General features: G+C 31.2%; 1 protein-coding gene across 2 annotated transcripts in view; it reads left to right on the top strand.

Moving 5' to 3' along the window:
* PTPN4 (protein tyrosine phosphatase non-receptor type 4) overlaps nucleotides 1-20,333 on the top strand; it is a 196,370-nt gene that overhangs the window by 66,985 nt on the left and 109,052 nt on the right. For both annotated transcript variants that reach the window (XM_051985730.1, XM_051985729.1), the window contains exon 3: nucleotides 2,072-2,179. In XM_051985730.1, the coding sequence (XP_051841690.1) occupies nucleotides 2,072-2,179 (108 nt within the window). The remainder of the gene's footprint in view (nucleotides 1-2,071; nucleotides 2,180-20,333) is intronic.

Below are 20,333 nucleotides of genomic sequence, written 5' to 3'. Positions count from 1 at the left end.
TTCAAAAAAAAATTGTCATCAACTCTTTTACAACAATGTTTTATATCCATACATCAAGATCATCATTCAGGATTCCTTGAAAAATGGAGCAACAATATTTTTTTTTTCAGTTAGTGCCTTAGAATAAAAGTCAGGCAAGGTATAAAACAGGAAAATGCATACTAGCTAACAAGTCAGTTTGCTGGAGGAAATTCAGCTCTGAATCCAGGTTGAGTAGGTTCCCCGAGATGTTCTTGTTTGTAAATTATATTATTCACTTAAAGTATATGGCATAATCTTCTCAAAGAGACATGCAATCACTCAAAGGATTTTGGTTCGCTATCCTTATAAGAAATGAGAAATATATGAGGAATATTGGTTGTCTGGGTTTCAACATGTATTTGAAAAGAGACTATAGAACTTGTCAAGTAATATGTATGATTGTCATATGGTACAAATATATATTGAACTAGGCCCAAAGTAGCATACTAGATTGTAAAACCCCAAGTTTCCACAGAAAGCAAATGCCCATCTTGTCAATAATAGTATTTTAATTAGAAGCTTCTTCTGTTGATTAGTCATTGAATATCACTGCCTTTGAAGATAAATATTTCATAGAAGAAGGCTACAGAATGGCAAATGGTGTATGTAAGTAGACTATAATATAAGCCTTGAGAAGCTTCAAAGAAGTATAGGACATCATCAAGAAATTTTATGAGACAAAATTGGATTGGTCACATGGTGAAAGGGAGACATGACATAATTTCACTGATACTCTCTTGCTGTTGTCTGATACTAAATATAACAAAATCATCTATTAAGCTCCTATCGTGGCAGGCATTGTACTAAGTAATGGGCATACAAAAAAGGGCAAAAGTACAAGGTCCAGGACAGGAAGCTAGCTCCTTTTGTACAGAAATACAGTGTGCGCGTACGCGCGCACACATACACACACACACACACACACACACACACACACACTTCTTCAGAGGGAAGGTAATAATAGCAGGGATTTGGGGAAGGAAGGGGAGATGAACTCTTGTAGAAAATAGAATTTAAGATGAGTTTTGAAAGAAGGTTTAGAAGCCAAGAGGTGAAGGAGTGTATTCCAGGTCTGCAAGGGTGGAAGGAAACAGTCAATCAAAAAGCACAGTGGGGAGATAGATTATTGAGTATTTTATTTTCTGCAAGTATAGCTGGATTGTAGAGTTATATGGAAAGAAGTAAATTTGAAATATAAAAAGAGAATTGATTACTTAGGTTTAAAATGCTAAATGGAATAAAGTCTCTACATTTTGCAATGATATTATGTCAATATATTTCACTTTGCTAGAGCCATTTCCTAACAAGCAATTCAGTCTACTTACAATTTCTTTTACTACCATAAAGAAAAGATTATTTATTTATGTTTTGGTTTATGTGGGGCATTTCTTTGAGTTTTTGATCTCCTTAGGGAATATGTCAAAATAATATGATCTCTGAACAATGTTTATAATTATAATTGTTTATCAGAATTTACAGTCATACCAGTAGTATCTGTCTTCTCTTAGCTCCTCCCAACACTACTTTCATCCGTTATTATCTGTACCAATTTGATCAGTATGAATCGAAGCTTGAATTATAATAATTTGCATATTTTATTACCAGGTAATTAAGCATTTTTTCATATGCTAGGTAACAGTTTTACCTTTGAACATGTATATATGTGTGCATATATATATGATTTTAATTTTGTATATTTTTGTCAATTTCCTCAATTTCTTTATTATTATACTTTTTGTCAGAATTATTTGATGCAAAGATTTTTCTCTGTATTATATCTATTCTTCTTGATTTAATTTTGACTTTATTCATCCAAAAACTAATAACCTCTGTAAATGTAGCTCATCCAAATTTGATTACTGAAAATGTGTTCTCATTTTGGGAAGTTTATCATGTCATTACTTTTGGTGTATTCTTTTTTCTTTCCCATTTTTGTAGATGGAATTATTGTGGAAAAACCTCTACCCTCAATGGAAAGTATAAAATGCCCAGATTAGAATTTCATTGTATTGTGAGGACATAAATTTTTTTTCTTTCATTTTTCTTCTAGAAACACGATCAGGGACAAGTTCTGTTGGATATAGTTTTTAAACATCTTGATTTAACTGAGAGAGATTATTTTGGTTTACAATTGGCTGATGATTCTACAGATAACCCAGTAAGTATAGTTTGTGTTTTCTGAATTTTTTTTTATTCTATTGGACTTTTTATTTGTAAAAATAGCATGTTTTAGTAGCCTTAATATTAAGTTTAATAATTTAACATTCACTTTTTTAACCTTCCCTATATATTTTTCCCTATTTATTAGCTAATTTTTTTTTTGTTTGATTCTAATGCATAATGAATTATTTTCTTTCTGGTTTTAATCGTCTAGTCCAGTCATTAAATCTATTCTTCTTTTCCAGCCTGCATAGCACAGGAAAGTAAAATACAGCAAGCTTGAGTTCTGCTTATTGACACACTTAGGATATTAGCTATGAAACTGTGGTCACTAGTTGTGTTTAAAAAATCTTTTTAACAAAATAATTTTTAATACTATTTTTATGATAGAGTAGATATATCCAAGCAAAATAGTTATTTGAGCCTGTATTCAACAAATAGAAAGAATTTGAAGTAATGATTGTGTCAATCTCAGTAAGTTACTTAAAATCTGTTGGGTTTCACTTTCTTTGTCTGTAACATGAAGGACTTAGACCAGATGATCTTTCTAGTTCTTATACCCATGATATATTTTTTTAAATTTCAAAGGGGCACTAGACTTGGTAATACTTTAAAGAAATTTTGTGTTATTTATAATCAAGACTTTAGATTGGAGTTATAACTGCTGGGAATGGGATAGGATCAGAATTTATAAGTCATAATAGGTATCGATGGATTGGACAAAAACTTTTTCATAAAATCTTAGAACAGTAAAACTAAAAGATATAATATTACACAGTTGAAAGAATGGGAAATAAAATTTTTAATAGTATTTTATTTTTCCAAATACATGCAAAGATAGTTTTTAACATTCACCTTTGCAAATCCTTGTGTTCCAAAATTTTTTCCCTCCTTTCTCCTCAAGACAGCAAACAATCCAATATAAGTTAAATGTGCAGTTCTTCTGAATATATTTCTGTATTTGTCATGTTGAGGGAAAAAAAAGAAATCAGATCAAAAGGGAAGAAAACCACAAGAAAGAAAAAAACACAAACAGCAGCAACAAAAAGGCGAAAATATATGTCTTGATCTACATTCAGTTTCCATAAAACTCTCCCTGGAAGTGAATGGCATTTTCCATCCTAAATGTATTAGAATTTCTTTGAATCACCTCCTTGTTGAAAAGAGCCAAGTATGTCACAGTTGATCATCACGTAATCTTGTACTTACACTTGCTGTGTTCTCGTGGTTCTGCTCATTTCACTTAGCATCAGTTTATGTAAGTGTCTCCAAGCCTCTCTGAAATCATCCTGTTGATTGTTTCTTTACAACAACAATACAACAACAATAATATTCCATAACATTCATCTACCATAATTTATTCAGCCATTCTCCAACTGATAGGCATCCACTCAGTTTCTAGTTTCTTGCCACTACAAACAGGACTGCCACAAACATTTTTATATATGTGGGTCCCTTTTCCTCCTTTAGTATCTTTTTGGGATATAAGCCCAATAGAAACACTGCTGGATCAAAGGGTATGCATAATTTGACATCTTTTTGAGCATAGTTCCAAATTGCTCTCGAAAATGGTTGGATTCATTTACAGTTCCACCAACAATGTATTAATGTCTCAGTTTTCCCATATCCCTTCCAACATTTATCATTATTTTTTCTTGTCATTTTAGCCAATCTGAGAGGTGCCTTCAATTTGCAGGAAATAAAAATTCTTAAAGACACATTGAATAATTTTCCCAATTCATTGAGAATTATAATTGAAGGTAAAATTTTGGAGAATTAAAAAGGAATATTGGTTTAACTAACAAGTCATGATTTATAGAATTCATTTTAAAATGTATTACAAATTGAAAACAAAAAATAGTCATAAAGAGTTTAGATTAATTCTTATATGTGTGGTTTTATTGAAGAATTTATTGGTACTCTTTTGATGTTAATTGGCAACTTCATCAAGTCTGATGGGTGTTTCACATCTCCACACAAAGAGCTCAGAGGTATAGGTACAACACTGTTTTTTCCTCTGCCAGTTAGACCTACTTGCCTATTGAAATCTAGAACAATATATCCAAGAGGCTCCTGAAACTCCGGGTGGCTAAAACTGAACTCACTATCATTCCCCTTAAACTCACCACTGTTTCATACTCATTATCTGTCAAAAATATCCTTATCCCTCTGCTTGTAGAGGTTTATGAGCACTTTCCCGAATTCTTTGCTTACTCATTCACCCCATCAAAGTTCCTCTACTATATTTCTCCCCTCAGTTTGCCTGTAGGATGGCATTTGGCAACCCATGTGCCTATTACTTTTTAAATTATTACTTTGGCCTTAGAGTTCTTTTTGTTTTAAGAAATCTTGAACACATCTTCTAAATGAAGCCTCAGTTACTAGTGTTCTTTGTCTCAAATGTTTACTTAAGTATATATACTTAAGATATATACATAAATCACTATGAAGTGATTTTAAAAAATAAATAAGAACTTAAATATCTGGAGGAATTGTCAGTTCTTTTGCCTGGGCTGTGCTAATATAATAAAAATGACAATGCTACCAGAATTAAGTCACACTTAATACTATACCAAACAAACTGGGAGGGTCGAGGGGGAGATTACTTGCAGAATTTGTTAAAATAATAATTCATTTGGAATATTAAAAGGTCTATAATATCATGGGAAATAATTAAAATAAGTTAAGACAAAATTGGACTAGCATTTCCAGTCTTCAAACTATCTGATAAAGCAGCAGTTGAAAACTACAAATCAGTCTAGCAGAAGCTAGACATATATCAACATTTACAGTACACTCCATAATACATTCTGAAGGGTTGCGTTAATCCCTTTAAATTAATTTAAATTAATGCAACTAGGATAAGAAAGTTAAGTTGTTGAATGGGAAGGGAACTTTGTATTAATTTTCTTTGATAATATTCTAATATTCGAAGCTACATAAATAGTAAAAAAAATATACCTACACCCACACACAAATAATAGCTATCCCTCAGTAGACTAATGGTCAGAAGATATGGACAAGCAGTATTTAAAAGAAGAACTGCATATGTTCTCAGGTATGTTAAAAAATTGTCCAAATCACTGGCAATAGAAAAAAATGTAAACCAGAGCAAACTTGAAATTTTATCTTATATCTTGCAAAATTAGAAAAAGGACTAAAACATCAACAGTGTTGAAGGGTTTGTGTAAGGATAGGTACTCTATTATTAATTGGTAGTACACCTGTGAAATGCTCTGGCTATTTTGGAAAACGGTTTGAAGTTATGTAAGTAATGTTCATAGTCTTTGACAGAAAGATTACATTATTTGGCTTATATCCCCAGGAAGCCATTGATAAGAATAGTGCCCAGTATACTCCAGATTTGTTTCTAGGAAGATTTTTTTTTTTTTTTTTTGTGAAAGTTAAGAGTAAATAAAGTAGATACACATCAGTTGGGGAATGGCTAAATAAAATATATGGATTGGGAATGTAATGGAATATGATTGTCGTAAGAAATGTGTGCCTAATTAATATAGAGAAACATGGAAAAATTTTTATGAACTGCTGGAAAGTTCTGGAGGTAAGTATATAGTCTGTTAATAAATAGTAGTACACAATAATTATAAAAATGTAAATGGAAAGAATGACTATATCCAAAAAAATCAAAAGTAAATGTCACAAAATTAAGAACAAGAAGTTCTTGAATGAAGATACATAGAAAGTTATCCCCAGTCCATACCTTCAAGAGAGGTTCACAGATATTACATATTGTAGGTTTTCAGATTTTTTCAATATATCAGTTTAGCTGTGCTGATTTTTTCCCCACATTCTCTAAAAAATTAGTGTTTGCCACATGGGATGACATTTTGCTAGCTGTAAGGGGAGAAATACTCTGGTATAACTATGATGATAAAGGAAACAAAAATTAAAAAATTTTTTTTAAATGTAAGAAATCAAAATAAATTGATCAGTAATAGTGGAAAACTCTTAACATGTTACTTTTGATATGGACACTTGAGAGGTAATTTGAAAAAGAGAAAACACAAATATAACATACACACATCCCACATGAAAATTTACATGTAGATAGTTAAAAGTATTATTATCCCCATTTAGTAAATTGGGACTTAGAATGATTTGCCCATAGTTAACAGCTCTTAAATGGTAAATAGGATTTAAACCTTGATTTTCTTGAATCTAAATCTTGCACTCTACTGGCCAAGCTTCTCTATCCTTTTACATAAAATTGCGAGGCTGAAAAGGAGAGGTTTCTGTGACATTTATGCCGTTATGAAGTAGTTCTTGAAATAAGCAATCATAACCTTAAATTACAAGTCAGAGATTAAATGGATATTGTGTTGGGAAGACAGTTCAGTTTCTAAATAATTCTTGTTTATCCTTTTCACTTTTAAGTTATTGTACTCTTCATTGAGTACTACACAAGGAAGCTTGATATTATAATGTTGTAGCTATAATTCATAATTGGTCCAGCTCCTTATCCTGGAAGAAACTTGATTGAAATCATTATAATATTACCAGAAAGAAAAGGAAAAAACATTTTCCTTGCCATTATAGTTATGTCTGTATAATGAGCTCTTTATTCTTATTTGAAATGATTAACCATGGAAGATTCATTTCTTTGGTAACAGAGACTTGAGTTTCTTTCCCCCTTAATAATTCCACATGGTTCAAAATTCTACCATGTAAATTTACATACAATGAGATATCAAGCAATTTTTTTTAACTCTACCCATAATCTCATTTGTATACAAACCTCTTTTAAAAAATCCTCTCTATTAATGCAGGCAAGCACTTAGTAATTTATAGGAACTTTTAGTTTTAGGAATTTGCAAGGGGTTTTGAAAGTTGTGATTTTTCTGAAGATTCCACAGCCACAGGAAGTATCAGGAGTCCCAAGTCTTATTGACTCTGAGTTTATTTATCTCTTTATTCATTATATTATGTATCATTATGTACTAATAAAATTAGGCTTAATTATAGAAAGAGAAGAGTTTAAAAAGGAGAAAAATTAAAATTTGGTTTGGCCTTTTCCTTTCCTTAGGGACTCTTATTTCCTAAAGCAGGGTCACTGCTAACATTGGAACAGTTTTTGTACAGAAAACTTAGTGTTGTTCTGGAAAGAGAAAGGTTTTACTGCCAAATAATCTTCTCATGCTGAATCCAACATTTTGACTGAAGGTATCATTATAGAAATAATCAAGAACATCATTAAGGTATTATTTTGTGTCAGGCACTATGCTAAGGATTAGGTATGCAAATATATATATAAAATTAAATCCTACTCTAATGTAGCTTGAATTCTAATGTGGAGAATGACATATAAATATATACATAATAAATATAAATACAAAGGAGTTTAGAATGGAGAATACTAACAGTTGTGGTTAAGGAGATGATCAGGAAAGGCATTCTGCAGAATCTTGCTTGAGCTGTGTCTTGAAGGAGAAAGATTCAGTGATATATACAAGTGAGGAAGGAATGTTGGGCATGTGGGATAAAAAGTTGAATGGATAGATGACTATTGCAAAACTCAAAGATGGGGGGGAAATAGAAAAATATCTTGAGTTTTATATGAAGTTGCTATTAATTTTACTATGTGCTAGCCATAGCTGTCCATGTTCCTACTTACACTCAATACGCTGTATACTTATTGTCCTCATGCTTTATTTTCCTTTTTGTGAACCTCATGTTCATTTTTATCTAATACTCAGTTCTTAAATTTTTCCCTTATTTTCCTTGACGAGAGTGTAAAATCACCGTATCTAATGACTAAACCATTTGAGAAGCAGAGGATATTTAAAATTTTAAAGTATTTATTCTCTATCACCTAAAAGATTATTATTCTACTCCAAACACTTCATTGTAGTATACTTGATGATGTCAGAACATTGTTAGTGGATGATAATAATGTTGTCATAGGAAGAGGTCAGTCCATAGAATTTATTATATCTACATCAAATCAGTCTTAAAATGGTGTAATTCTAAAAAATCATTACTTTGCTATTTTAGTTCTTCTGACTAGAAATTTAAAACTTCATTTTGCAGAAGAAAATGAGTCCTAGAAAATTAAGAGGCTGCTCAAGGACGCACAGAGGCAAATTCTAGGATTAAAAATCCTAGCTCAGTGTTCTTTTCTGTTCATTCCAGTGAGACTTAAATATTTCAAAGACTTTGGATTTTGTTGTAACCAGACAGTACTTAGGGGAACCAAAGAAAAGTGAAAGGCATTTTCAAGGAATTATTGGAGGAAATATTGCTTTTTAAAGCACTGAACAAATTACATGTAGGATTTTGCCATTGTTTTCAGATACATAGAAACTTTAAAAATGAAAAATTAATAAGGGGGAATGAAATATTATGAAATTGTGAAACCATGTACTCAACCTTTAATTTGTGTACTGCTTTTTGGTTACAAAGTACTTTCACATACATTAACTTATTTGAACCTTAAAAACACCTAGTGAGTATAATTATTATCCTCATTTTTTAAGTGTTTGCTTAAGGTTACAGGAGAGGCCAAAATGAAATCATATCCAGGTCTCCAAACTCTCCAAGCCCTATGCTAATTTTATTTTTAAAAATTAATAGTTATTTTATTTTTTCCAAATACTTGCCAAAGACATTTTTCAACATTCACATTTGCAAAACTTTGTGTTCCAAATTTTTCTCCCTCTCTCTTCTCTTCCCCCTTCCCCTAGATAGGAAGCAATCTGATATAGGTTAAACATGTGCAATTCTTCTAAATAAAATTCCATATTAATCATGTTTTTGCTCATTTTTAAACAGAAAAATAGAATTTATTGATGAATGAATATAGGGCTAAAAAATAAACAGCCATTAATTATCTGGAGAGATAACATTTGATGTAGGATCTGCCAAAGGATTCATTGTTTATTTACTTGCTTGTATTAGATCCTATTTTTATAGTGGATGGAAAAGTTGAGCTAAAGAGATTTCAAGCTTAACAAGTCATTTTTATTTAAACTTAAGGAAATAAACAAAATAAAGAATGGACTATCTATATCTAGCACCATAAGCTACGTGATCTTCTATCTTCAGGAATGTACGCCATACAATCATAGAATGATTATAGAATTTAGCTATCTCTACACTTTGGCTGTTTTAAAACGGTAGATATAAAGAAGGATTTTTTTTTTTTTTTTTTTTTGTCGTGGGCTCTTTGGCAGACTGAGAAGCCAATAGACAAAATCTTAGAATATTGTTTTTTAAAATTGTTAATTGGAAGAAATTTTACATTTTAATTAAAAATTAATGGAAATTAATTTGTATTTTTTTTCTCATAACATTTCTTGCATGTTTTGAAATTTCTATGAACTCCAGTTTAAGAATCCTTGTTGTAAAGACTTGAGACATAGTAAAATATCCTTAAGCACAAATTATCCTGAGCAATGAAACACAGATAGAACAAGTAAACATTTATAAATGATCCATCCTAACTTGGAAATAAACAAGCAAATATGCTGAGACAAAAATAGCATAAACTCAATACTTGTAATACATTGTATACTGACACAATCTCCTGAGGAACCATCCCCCTATTAATTGCTTGGGAGACAAAAAAAAATCAAGATGGTTCTTTCTCTTTTACAGAAGCCCTAGATAATGAATGTATACTAACAATATGTTTTCAAAATAAACAGAGATATATTTTTGACCTTAATTTTTTTCTCTTGAGAATGTTGCTAGCTTCCTTTCTCTTTCCTTTCATTTATTTTTTCCAATTACATATAAAAACAATTTTTAGCATTTTTTTCTTCTGAATTTTGAGTTCTAATTTTTCTCTTCTCTGAAATGACAACCAATTTGTTACAGATTATACTTGTGCAGTTATGTGAAAAATGTTTTCATATTAGTCATACAGTAAAAGAACACAGACAGAAAAAATTAAGTGAAAAATATTTTGTTTTAGATCTGCATTCATATTTCATTAGTTCTTTTTCTAGAGGTGGATAATATTTTTCATCATGAGACTTTTGGAATTGTCTTAGATCATTCATTATATTGCTGAACGTAGCTAAGTTATATATTTAATATATATTGGACTACTTGTGCCAGCTAGGGAAAGGGATGGGAAGAAAGAGGGGAAAATTTGGAACAAAAGGTTTTGCAAGGGTCAATGTTGAAAAATTACCATGCATATGTTTTGTAAATAAAAAGCTTTAATTTAAAAAAAAAACACAACATAGCTAAGTTATGCATAGTCAATCTTCGTACAGTATTGCTATTAAACTCTGTACAATGTTCTCTTGGTTGTTCTTACTTTGCATCAGTTCCTGTAGCTACAGGTTTTTCTGAAATCATTCTGTTCTTCATTTCTTATAGCACATTGTTTCATTACAATCAAATATTATAACTTGTTCAGTCATTCCCCAATTGATGGGCATCCCCTCAATTTACTATTATTTGCCACTGTTTGAAAGAACTGTTACAAATAGTTTTTAAAAACTTCTTACTGTATTGTACAATAGTCTCAAGTGTTGCAAGTATTATTATAGTAGTATAGTATAATATACTGTAGTATAGTAGATAAAAACAGGTCAGAGAAATGGACTTAAATTTATAGTGCAAGAAATTTAATTTTCACCAACTTCTGACATGAAAAAGTTCCTAAAATTTGACCTTATTTAAAGCATTTATTACTGTTGTCAGTTGACAACTAGGTATTTGAAATCAAATTATTTTTAAATATTTCTAAATCAGACTTATTCTATTTATGTTCAGTATAATAAAAATTGCACCAATTTAGAAGTTGTAGCTAAAGAACTTGAAATTTTTAAAAGGGACCAAAATACATATTGTCTACCTTATGAGCTGTTATTGTTGTATATCATGTATGTTCTACAGTTTGTATTTTTATTCTTATTCTAGTTTGGCAAAGAGAGTAGTTTGTGACTTGTAAAAAGTTTGAGAGACATAATTCTGGGTAATATATCTTTTTTGTTAAATACGACATGAATAATTAATAACAGGATAGTCTCTTGGCCTTCTCCCAACCAAAGATAGATCGTAGAAGCTCTTGCCCTTTACATGGTAGTTGTTCCCACCAAGTAACAATCAACTCTGATGGGTTAACGTTTGTAGAATGACTACTATAAGGGGGTGGGGGACAGATCTTTAATTATATCACTCTTACTCCCAAACTCCTTGAACCTCAGACAATCTAGCTGGATCTACCACCCCACCCAAGCCTGAGTAAAATACTTAGGACTGGAATTCACCTAAAGTAAATTCTTTTTATTTTTTGATCCAAATTAAACTTACCCAGTTGGGTGAAGTTTGAACTAGATTGAGAAGAATGTCAACTCTGATTTATTATCAGCTCTATTCTTTAGAAGATGATTTGACTTGGAAGAGAATGAAGAAATAGGAAGGGAAAAAAAATCTTGGACTTTAACAATATTAATAGTTGATTATTTCTCTCAAGTTCACATTAATTTTTTGTAGTATTTTGTTGTAAAGATTGCCGTTCTTTTTTTTTTTTAATTTTTTATTTAATAATTACTTTATATTGACACTCGTTTCTGTTCCGATTTTTTTTTTCCCCTCCCTCCCTCCACCCCCTCCCCTAGATGGCAAGCAGTCCTTTATATGTTGGATATGTTGCAGTATATCCTAGATACAATATATGTTTGCAGAACCGAACAGTTCTCTTGTTGCTTAGGGAGAATTGGATTCAGAAGGTATAAATAACCCGGGAAGAAAAAGAAAAATGCAGATAGTTTACATTCGTTTCCCAGTGTTCTTTCTTTGGGTGTAGCTGCTTTTGTCCGTCATTTATCAATTGAAACTCAGGTCTCTTTGTCAAAGAAATCCACTTCCATCAAAATATGTCCTCATACAATATCGTTGTCGAAGTGTATAATGATCTCCTGGTTCTGCTCATTTCACTTAGCAAAAGATTGACGTTCTTGAAGAATTTTCATTACTTTAAATTTCACTGCTGTCAGGCTAATTACTCATAAAGCATAAAAATTAATCAAATTCATCTTAAGATGTTTGGAAAATTTAAAGATTGGAAATAGCATAAATCTTAATTTGAAGATTTTAAGATAGATAAGTTTATAGGCATTCCATTTAATAAAAATAATTTAGTACCCTTTTCTGAGAATATGTTATTAGCAAATAATTAAATACATGAATTTATATCTTTTATCAAATTGAATTGATAGAAATGTTTTTTGATTGTATTAATTTATTACAACCAACTACGTGGCCTAATGAAAAACTAACATATATTATGCCATTTAAGTGAAATTTTAAAACATACTACTTTAAACTTTCTAAATGTTCCAATCTTTGCAACTGTATAAAAACTTAAAAAATTAGTTAACACTGTTGAAATCACTGGTGCTAAACCTAAAAGAAGTTTCATTTTGGTGATTGTGATTTGTACAAGAGTAAAAAATATTTTATTTTATTTTATTTTTTAAAAATTTTAATAGCTTTTTATTTACAAGTTATATGCATGGGTAATTTTACAGCATTGACAATTGCCAAACCTTCTGTTCCAATTTTTCCCCTCTTTCCCCCCACCCCCTCCCCTAGATGGCAAGATGACCAATACATGTTAAATATATTAAAGTGTAAATTAAATACAAAATAAGTATACATGTCCAAACCATTATTTTGCTGTACAAAAAGAATTGGACTCTGAAATATTGTACAGTTATCTTGTGAAGGAAATAAAAAATGCAGACAGGTAAAAATATAGGGATTGGGAATTCAATGTAATGGTTCTTAGTCATCTTCCAGAGTTCTTTTGCTGGGTGTGGCTGGTTCAGTTCATTACTGCTCCATTGGACCTGATTTGGTTCATCTCATTGCTGAAGATGGCCAGGTCCATCAGAATTGATCATCATATAGTATTGTTGTTGAAGTATATAATGATCTCCTGGCCCTGCTCATTTCACTCAATATCAGTTCGTGTAAGTCTCTCCAGGCCTTTCTGAAATCATCCTGTTGGTCATTTCTGAGTAAGAAATGTTTTAACAAATTATATGTCATTTAATGAAAATAATTTTTTATTAGGAAAAAATTAGCAGATTAATGCATCCCATTTGTTAAGTCATATTTGAATTGTAACTGTAGTGTTTGTTATGGCTATAAGTATTTTAGCAAAAATCAGTGAAAGCATTATATGAGAAACAGTTGGTTTTATGGAATTTACAATAAAGAACTTACAATTTTTAAATTTCGTGCTATAATTTTGTTATTAGAAAAATTTATAATAGTTATGTACACATGCATTAACACATACATTTATGTATGTATATGTATTTTTTTCAGAGTGCTGATTGTTAAGTGTTTACCAAAATAACACTGGTTTGGAATAAACTTAATGGGAATCCTACAGTATATTCTTGAAATAGCAATAGACCAAAGTTCCTATTGTTTTTTGTTTCTTAGGTTACAGCTTAGTTCCTATTAAGATTTGAGAAGGGCCAAATGAATAGTGAACAAGGAAAATTTTCATGGATAAACTAGACAGATGAAGTTTATCAATAAATGAGATAAAGAGCAGTGTGAGGTATAAAATGGATTATTTTCATTACATTAAATTTTTAAATGTACAAATAAAATAAATGTAGCTAAGATCATAAAGAAGGCAGAAATTTAGAAGAAAATTTTATAAACAGTTCTCAGATAAAGATCTCATAGTTCAAATATTTAAAGAAGTTTGTCAGTTCTGTAAAAATACAGGGTATTTCCCAACTAATAAGTTATCAAAAGATAGAATCATTTTACCAATGAAGAAATCAAAACATTCTATAGCCATATGAAAAAATTCTCCAAATCATTATTGATTAGAGAAATTCAAATCAAAATAAAATTGAAATATTATTTTGCACTTATCAGATTGGCTAAAGTGATTGAAGTGAAAAGTGACATAAGCTGGAGGAGTTGTGGAAAAACTGGTATACTAATTCACTATTGGTGGAACTATGAACTGATCCAACCATTTTGGAGAGCAGCCTAGAACTATGCCCAAAGAGTTATTAAATTGCCTATATACCCTTTGATCCAGCAATAACACTACTAGATCTGTTTCTAAAGATGATTATGGAAAAAAGGAAAAGAACCTATGTGTTTTAAAATATTTGTAGTAGTTTTTCAAAGTTGAGGAATGGCTGAACAAGTTGTAGGATATTATGAAGATGGAATACTACTGTGCTATAAGAAATAATGAGCTCATTAATTTTATTTATTTATTTTTTAATTTTTTGCTAAGGCAGTTGGGATTAAGTGACTTGCCCAGGGTCACACAGCTAGGAAGTGTTAAGTGTCTGAGGCCACATTTGAACTTATGTCCTCCTGTCTTCAGATGCTCTATCCACTGTGCCACCTAGCTGCCATGTGGAAAAACATGGATGAAATAATGAGCTAAGTGAGTAGAACCAAGAGAATGTTGCACATAGCAGTGTTGTTTTAAGAAGAACTTGGACCAACAAAGTCATTTTGACTATTATGAATATCTAAATTAACTACAAAGAAATTTTGAAGGAAGCTCCTAACTATATCCCGAAAAAGAACTGTTAATTGGAAGTATGAATATAATAAATTTACACATATATACATATTTGTGTCTAATTCATCTCTAGGATTGGAGTGGGAGGGGAAGGAGAAAAAAGTCACATGGTAACTATTATATTTTAAAGCAGGACTTCTTAAACTTTTTCCACTTGTGACCCCTTTTTGCCCAAGAAAATTTTTTTGACCCTATCTCAAATTTGAGCCAAAGTGTTTCTGGCAGTGTTCATGTATGCACTGTGGAAAGGGGGCATATCATGTGTTCAGAAGCAAAGCTGCAATGAAATCGTACAATGCACCATGGGCAATCACTGCTAAGAACAACTTAGTTTCACTGTGCATTGGCTTTTGAATTAATTTTTGATCACTGCATTCAGAAACCTTTTACTGTTGCCAAATTTTTTGTATTTTCACATCCACCAGTTACATGATCTCGTATGGTGTCACAACCTATAGTTTTTAAGTTTTATTTTTAAAGGACAAGTAAGTTGTATACAAAAGATTTGTGATTTTATGTGCAGTTACTTTTTTGTTGTTGTTGTTAAATTTACTGTAATGGAAATGCTTGGATTTTTTTTTTCATAAATTTAAAAAAAAAACCCTGCCCCTCCTTCCCCCCAAAAAAAACACTTTAAAACGTATTGATGCATTGAAAATGAGCAATGCTTAATCAAATTATATTATAAGGCAATGTGGTATTATAATGCTTATTTTATGCAATCTAATTTTAAATGAAAACAGCACAGGATTCTTACTTTTAGAAGAAAATAAGCTTGTTAATGTAGTTTCCTCATGCAGTGAGATCTCAAGCCCATAACTCCCTTTTTTCCTTCCTATAATTCTACTTCCTCCCAGTATATGATTGTAACTCTTTATTCTTTTGTTCTCATAACTATATATTGGAATTAACAAGTCTGGATGGAAAAAAAAGAAAAGAAACTATTTAGATAGTAGTAATACAAATAAAATATATAATCAGACATGAAATCTGGGTTTTGAACTTTGATATGAAAATATGTTCCTAGTTTCTCTAAAGGCAGTATATTTAATAATAGCTAGGATTTTTGTAACACTGCTAAGCATTTCAAAACTAATTATCTCATTTGTTTCTCATAACAATTCTGGGAGGTAGGTTCCATTATTATCCTCATTTTACAGTTGAGGAAACAGAGGCACACAGAAGTTAAGGAAGTTGCCTACAGTTATACAGCTAGTAAGTAATTGAGGCTCTATTTGTTGTCAGGTCTTCCTGATCCCTGGCCCACAACTTTTTATCTATTGTGCACTTAGCTGCTTAATTTTGAAACCATGATCTCTGTAATGGAAACATTTGCAAAAGAAAATTAATTTACTGTATTTTATACCTATATTGAATTCCCCATTGTTGTTAATATTTAAATTTTCTAGGCATGAAGGCTTGAGTATTTGACTCTTCTCTTCTTCATATCCATTTAGCTAATCAGTTCTGAAAACTTTTACAGTTTGTTTCAACTGTCCTTTATGTTGCCCTTTGAGTTTCTGTTGCTATCATTTAAGTTCATGCCCTTATCACCTTATACTCACATTATGATAATTGTTTCCTAATTGTTCCCTGTCCAGTCAAATCAATTCTATAAACGTTGAGCAAACTTATTTTCTTCAATACCAATTTGATTATGTTTACTTGTTCACAGATCTTCTGTGATTCTTCATTCACTCAGATAAAAATTCATTTCCCCTCTTCAAGATCCTCCATAGTATTCTCCCATCTATCATTCCTGCTTTGCCAGTACACCAAAAATTCAATTTGCATAAACCTTGACATTTTCCCAAACCACTTACTACAGTTCCCAAGTGTGTTTTATTTTTTCATTTGGCTGTGATTTAATTATTTTTATTCCTTTAAAGATTGCACATATCCTTCAAAACTATTCTACACTGGGAAATGAGTGTAAACTCTTTGCATTTTTGTTTTTCTTCCCAGGTTTTTTTTTTTTTTTTTTGAGTCCATCAATTCTTTTTTTTTTTTTTAAATTATTATAGCTTTTTACTTACAAGATATATGCACGGGTAATTTTTCAGCATTGACAATTGCAAAACCCTTTGTTCCAATTTTTCCCTCTTCCCCCAACCCCCTCCTCCAGATGACAGGTTGACCAAAACATGTTAAACATGTTAAAAACATAAATTAAATACAATATATGTATACATGTCCATACAGTTATTTTGCTGTACAAAAAGAATCAGTGAGTCCATTAATGCTTTATCTCTTTATGGACAGTATTTCCCTTCATGAATCCTAAATATTTGTCTTGGATTCTTGTGTTACTGAGAAGAGTTGAATCAATAATGGTTGATCATCACAGAATGTTGTGATATCGTGTATAATGCATTCTTGGTTTTCTGTTCATTTTATTATCAGTTTATAAAAATCTTTCTAGGTGTTTCTGAAATCTTCCTGTTCAACATTTCTTATTAGGTTGTGAAATCTACTGGTAAAACATCTAGCCTGGTTATTTGACTGAAATTATCAATTTCTAAGCAAAAAGATGGAAACTTGTTTCTAATGAGATAATCAAATGAAGTAAATGAGATTATTATTTGTAAAGTGCTTTGCACAAAGCCAGGCACATAAAAAGGAGTACACTTTGGCCCAACTCTAAAATAAGAGCAGGAACAAAAGGGACCATTCTACTTACATAATGAATAAAATCTCTGCTTTGTTAACTATTCTATATATCTATTAAGGAGCAAAGAGTTCAAATGAACTTTGCTCTTGGTAAACTATCACTTACTAATTCCTTGAAGTCATCTAACATCAACAGCTTGCATTTCTCTAAAACAGGTTTTTTAATATAAATTTTTTTAAAACCACAATAATTTTATTCTAATACATTGGTTTCCTTTGTAATCTTCTATTTATTTTGCACATTTTAAAACACTTTTCTGAGAAGAGGTCCACATGCTTCACCAGACTGACAAAGAATTGCTCGAGTCAGCTTGAAACAGAAGCCAGTTGCTAAACTTTCAATGTGGGCAATTTAAATTTCCCAGGTTATTTTTACCTTCTGAATCCAATTCTTCCTGTGCAACAAGAGAACTGTTCGGTTCTGCACACGAATATTGTATCTAGGATATACTATACCACATTTAACATGTATAAGACTGCTTGCCATCTAGGGAAGGGGATGGAGGGAGGGAAAGGAAAAATTGGAACAGAAGTAAGTGCAAAGGATAATGTAAAAAATTATCCATGCATATGTACTGTCAATAAAAAGTTATAATTATTAAAAAAAAACTATTGTAATTCTACTTCCTTTGTAAGGCTTTCCTGACAATTCTAGCATAGTAAGATATCTTCTTCTTCTGAACTTATTTTATGAACTATTTATTGATATTCACCTGATCATGAAATGCTTTAGTAACTGGCAGTTTTTATACTGAACCTATGCTGTTTTATACTGTACTATTACTTATTTCTTGTGTTGTTTATTTTCTTTATGTATTTCCTTTTTACTTAAGTAGATTAAAAGCTTCTTAAGGTTCAAGATTTTTTAATAGTATTTTATTTTTCCAAATATATATAAAGATAGTTTTCAACATTCTTTTTTTTTTGATGAGGCAGTTGAGGGTAAGTGAATTGCCCAGGGTTCTCTTACTTCAGGGCTCATGCTCTATCCACTGCTCCCTCTATCTGTTCTACAACTTTCATCTTTGTATTCTAAATTTTTCTTCCTTCCCCCTTCCTAAGACAGCAGCCAAGCTGATATAGGTTAAATATATGCAATCCTTTTAACATTTGCATATTTGTCATGTTGTGCAAGAAAAATGAGACCAAAAGAGAAAAACCATGAGAAAGAAAAAAAACAAAAAAGTGAAAATACTATACTCCGATCAATATTCATTCTCCATAGTTCTGAGTCTGGATATGAATAGCACGTTCCATCCAAAGCAAGACTTAAAAAAAATAAAATGATCTCTTTCTACTTCCTACAGTGTCTTAGTGTAGTCCTGGATACTTAATAGGCAGTAAGGAAGTATTTGTTGACTATTTTACTGATTGACAAGTTGAAAATAAAATTACTAAAACGGGATTACTGAGAAATCTTTGTTGCTGTTATTAAAAAAATGTCAACAATTGTCAGAATCGTTTAAAATTATCATACAGTTAGGAGCCAGAAATTATAGCTATTTTTCAGGTACAAATGCCCTCCGGGCCTCTTTGTATCCTGAGTGTTTCTATTGCTGTTAGAAGTCCTAGTGCATAAGAGGTAATAAAAATGGATCATTACTAATAGCCTCAAAATCATAATCTGAACTCTTAGTGGATCAATTGCTAGCAACTGTTTTTAAAAGAAAAGACTGAAAGCCCATTCCAGGAAAGGTGTAAAACAGAGAGACAACAGATTTAGAAAATAGAGGTGGATCAGTCCTAGCAGATGCTTTGCAGAGAAAAACAGGTTAGGCAACTTTCTTCTCCCTGGCTTTGTTTCCAAAGGGTAGTATAATGATTTGATCCAAGAAGCTTGTCAGTGCCCATAAAAGATTCATGACAGCTATTTTTATTTTCTTGTTTGGTCTTTAATAGATTTGGAAGACAATTGGCATAGACACTCTTGCAGCTTCTTCTACTATACAAAGGAGGAAAGAGCCACAAAACAAGAATGATATATGTCTCCAGAGATACTGTCAGGGCAGGATTAGGACCTTCTGACTTTCTTACTCTTGACTTTCCCACTATTCCCTCCTTTTCTTCTTTCATTGAATAAGAGAAAAGGAGAGTATATAAAATAGATTTTTTTTAAATATCAAGATTTTTTTTTCCTCTTGCTTAATATGAATAATTTATATTGAAAGGCAATATTGTATATCTGATAGAGCTCCAGCCTCAGAATTAGGAAAACTTTGGTTTAAGGCTTATCTCACATACTAACCATTTGATTTAGTCAGATTTGCTACTCTTTCTGTGTTCCAGACAACTTGTAAGTTTAGGAAGAGAAGCCTATATACATACATACATATATGTGTTTGTGTGTGTGTGTGTGTGTTTGTATACACATTGGTAAGAAGTTTCCTCACAGAGAGTAGTACTCTCTGCCAATAAAATCACAGGTCTGAGCCAAAAATAAAAATTAACAGATTTAACTTTTACAGAATTTTAAAAGACAAATTTTCAATTCTGCATAGGTATTATAATGACTTGTGTAGAATTTTCTTATGGTATGGAGCCAGTCAAAAACTTAATTAAAGTATAAATAGAAAAAATACAAAAATTTATTTTAATTATATATGTCTTTTATTTTAGACATACCTATATGATATATATTTAAAATCCCTGCTATCATTGGAAAAAGCTTCTCTTGTGATGAATAGAATAGTTCCATGCCCAAAGCAAGGGAAAATATCATTTCAGCCAGGAGTCACAGAGTTGGATTATAAGAGGGCATAGTATAATAAATGACTAATTATGAGATAATGGGGTCATAGAAGAGCATAAGATTAAGAATTAGGAGATGTTATTGATTCAACAAGCATTTATTAATGACTGCTACAACCAGACACTCCTAGGTGCTGGGAATAAGAAAAAAAAGGGGGGGGGGGAAGAAACAGGATATATCCTC

This window comes from Antechinus flavipes, chromosome 3, assembly GCF_016432865.1.
Source record: "Antechinus flavipes isolate AdamAnt ecotype Samford, QLD, Australia chromosome 3, AdamAnt_v2, whole genome shotgun sequence".
NCBI classification, from domain to species: domain Eukaryota; kingdom Metazoa; phylum Chordata; class Mammalia; order Dasyuromorphia; family Dasyuridae; genus Antechinus; species Antechinus flavipes.
Note: the sequence above shows the minus strand (reverse complement) of the source record. Positions and strands in the feature narration are given on the sequence as shown.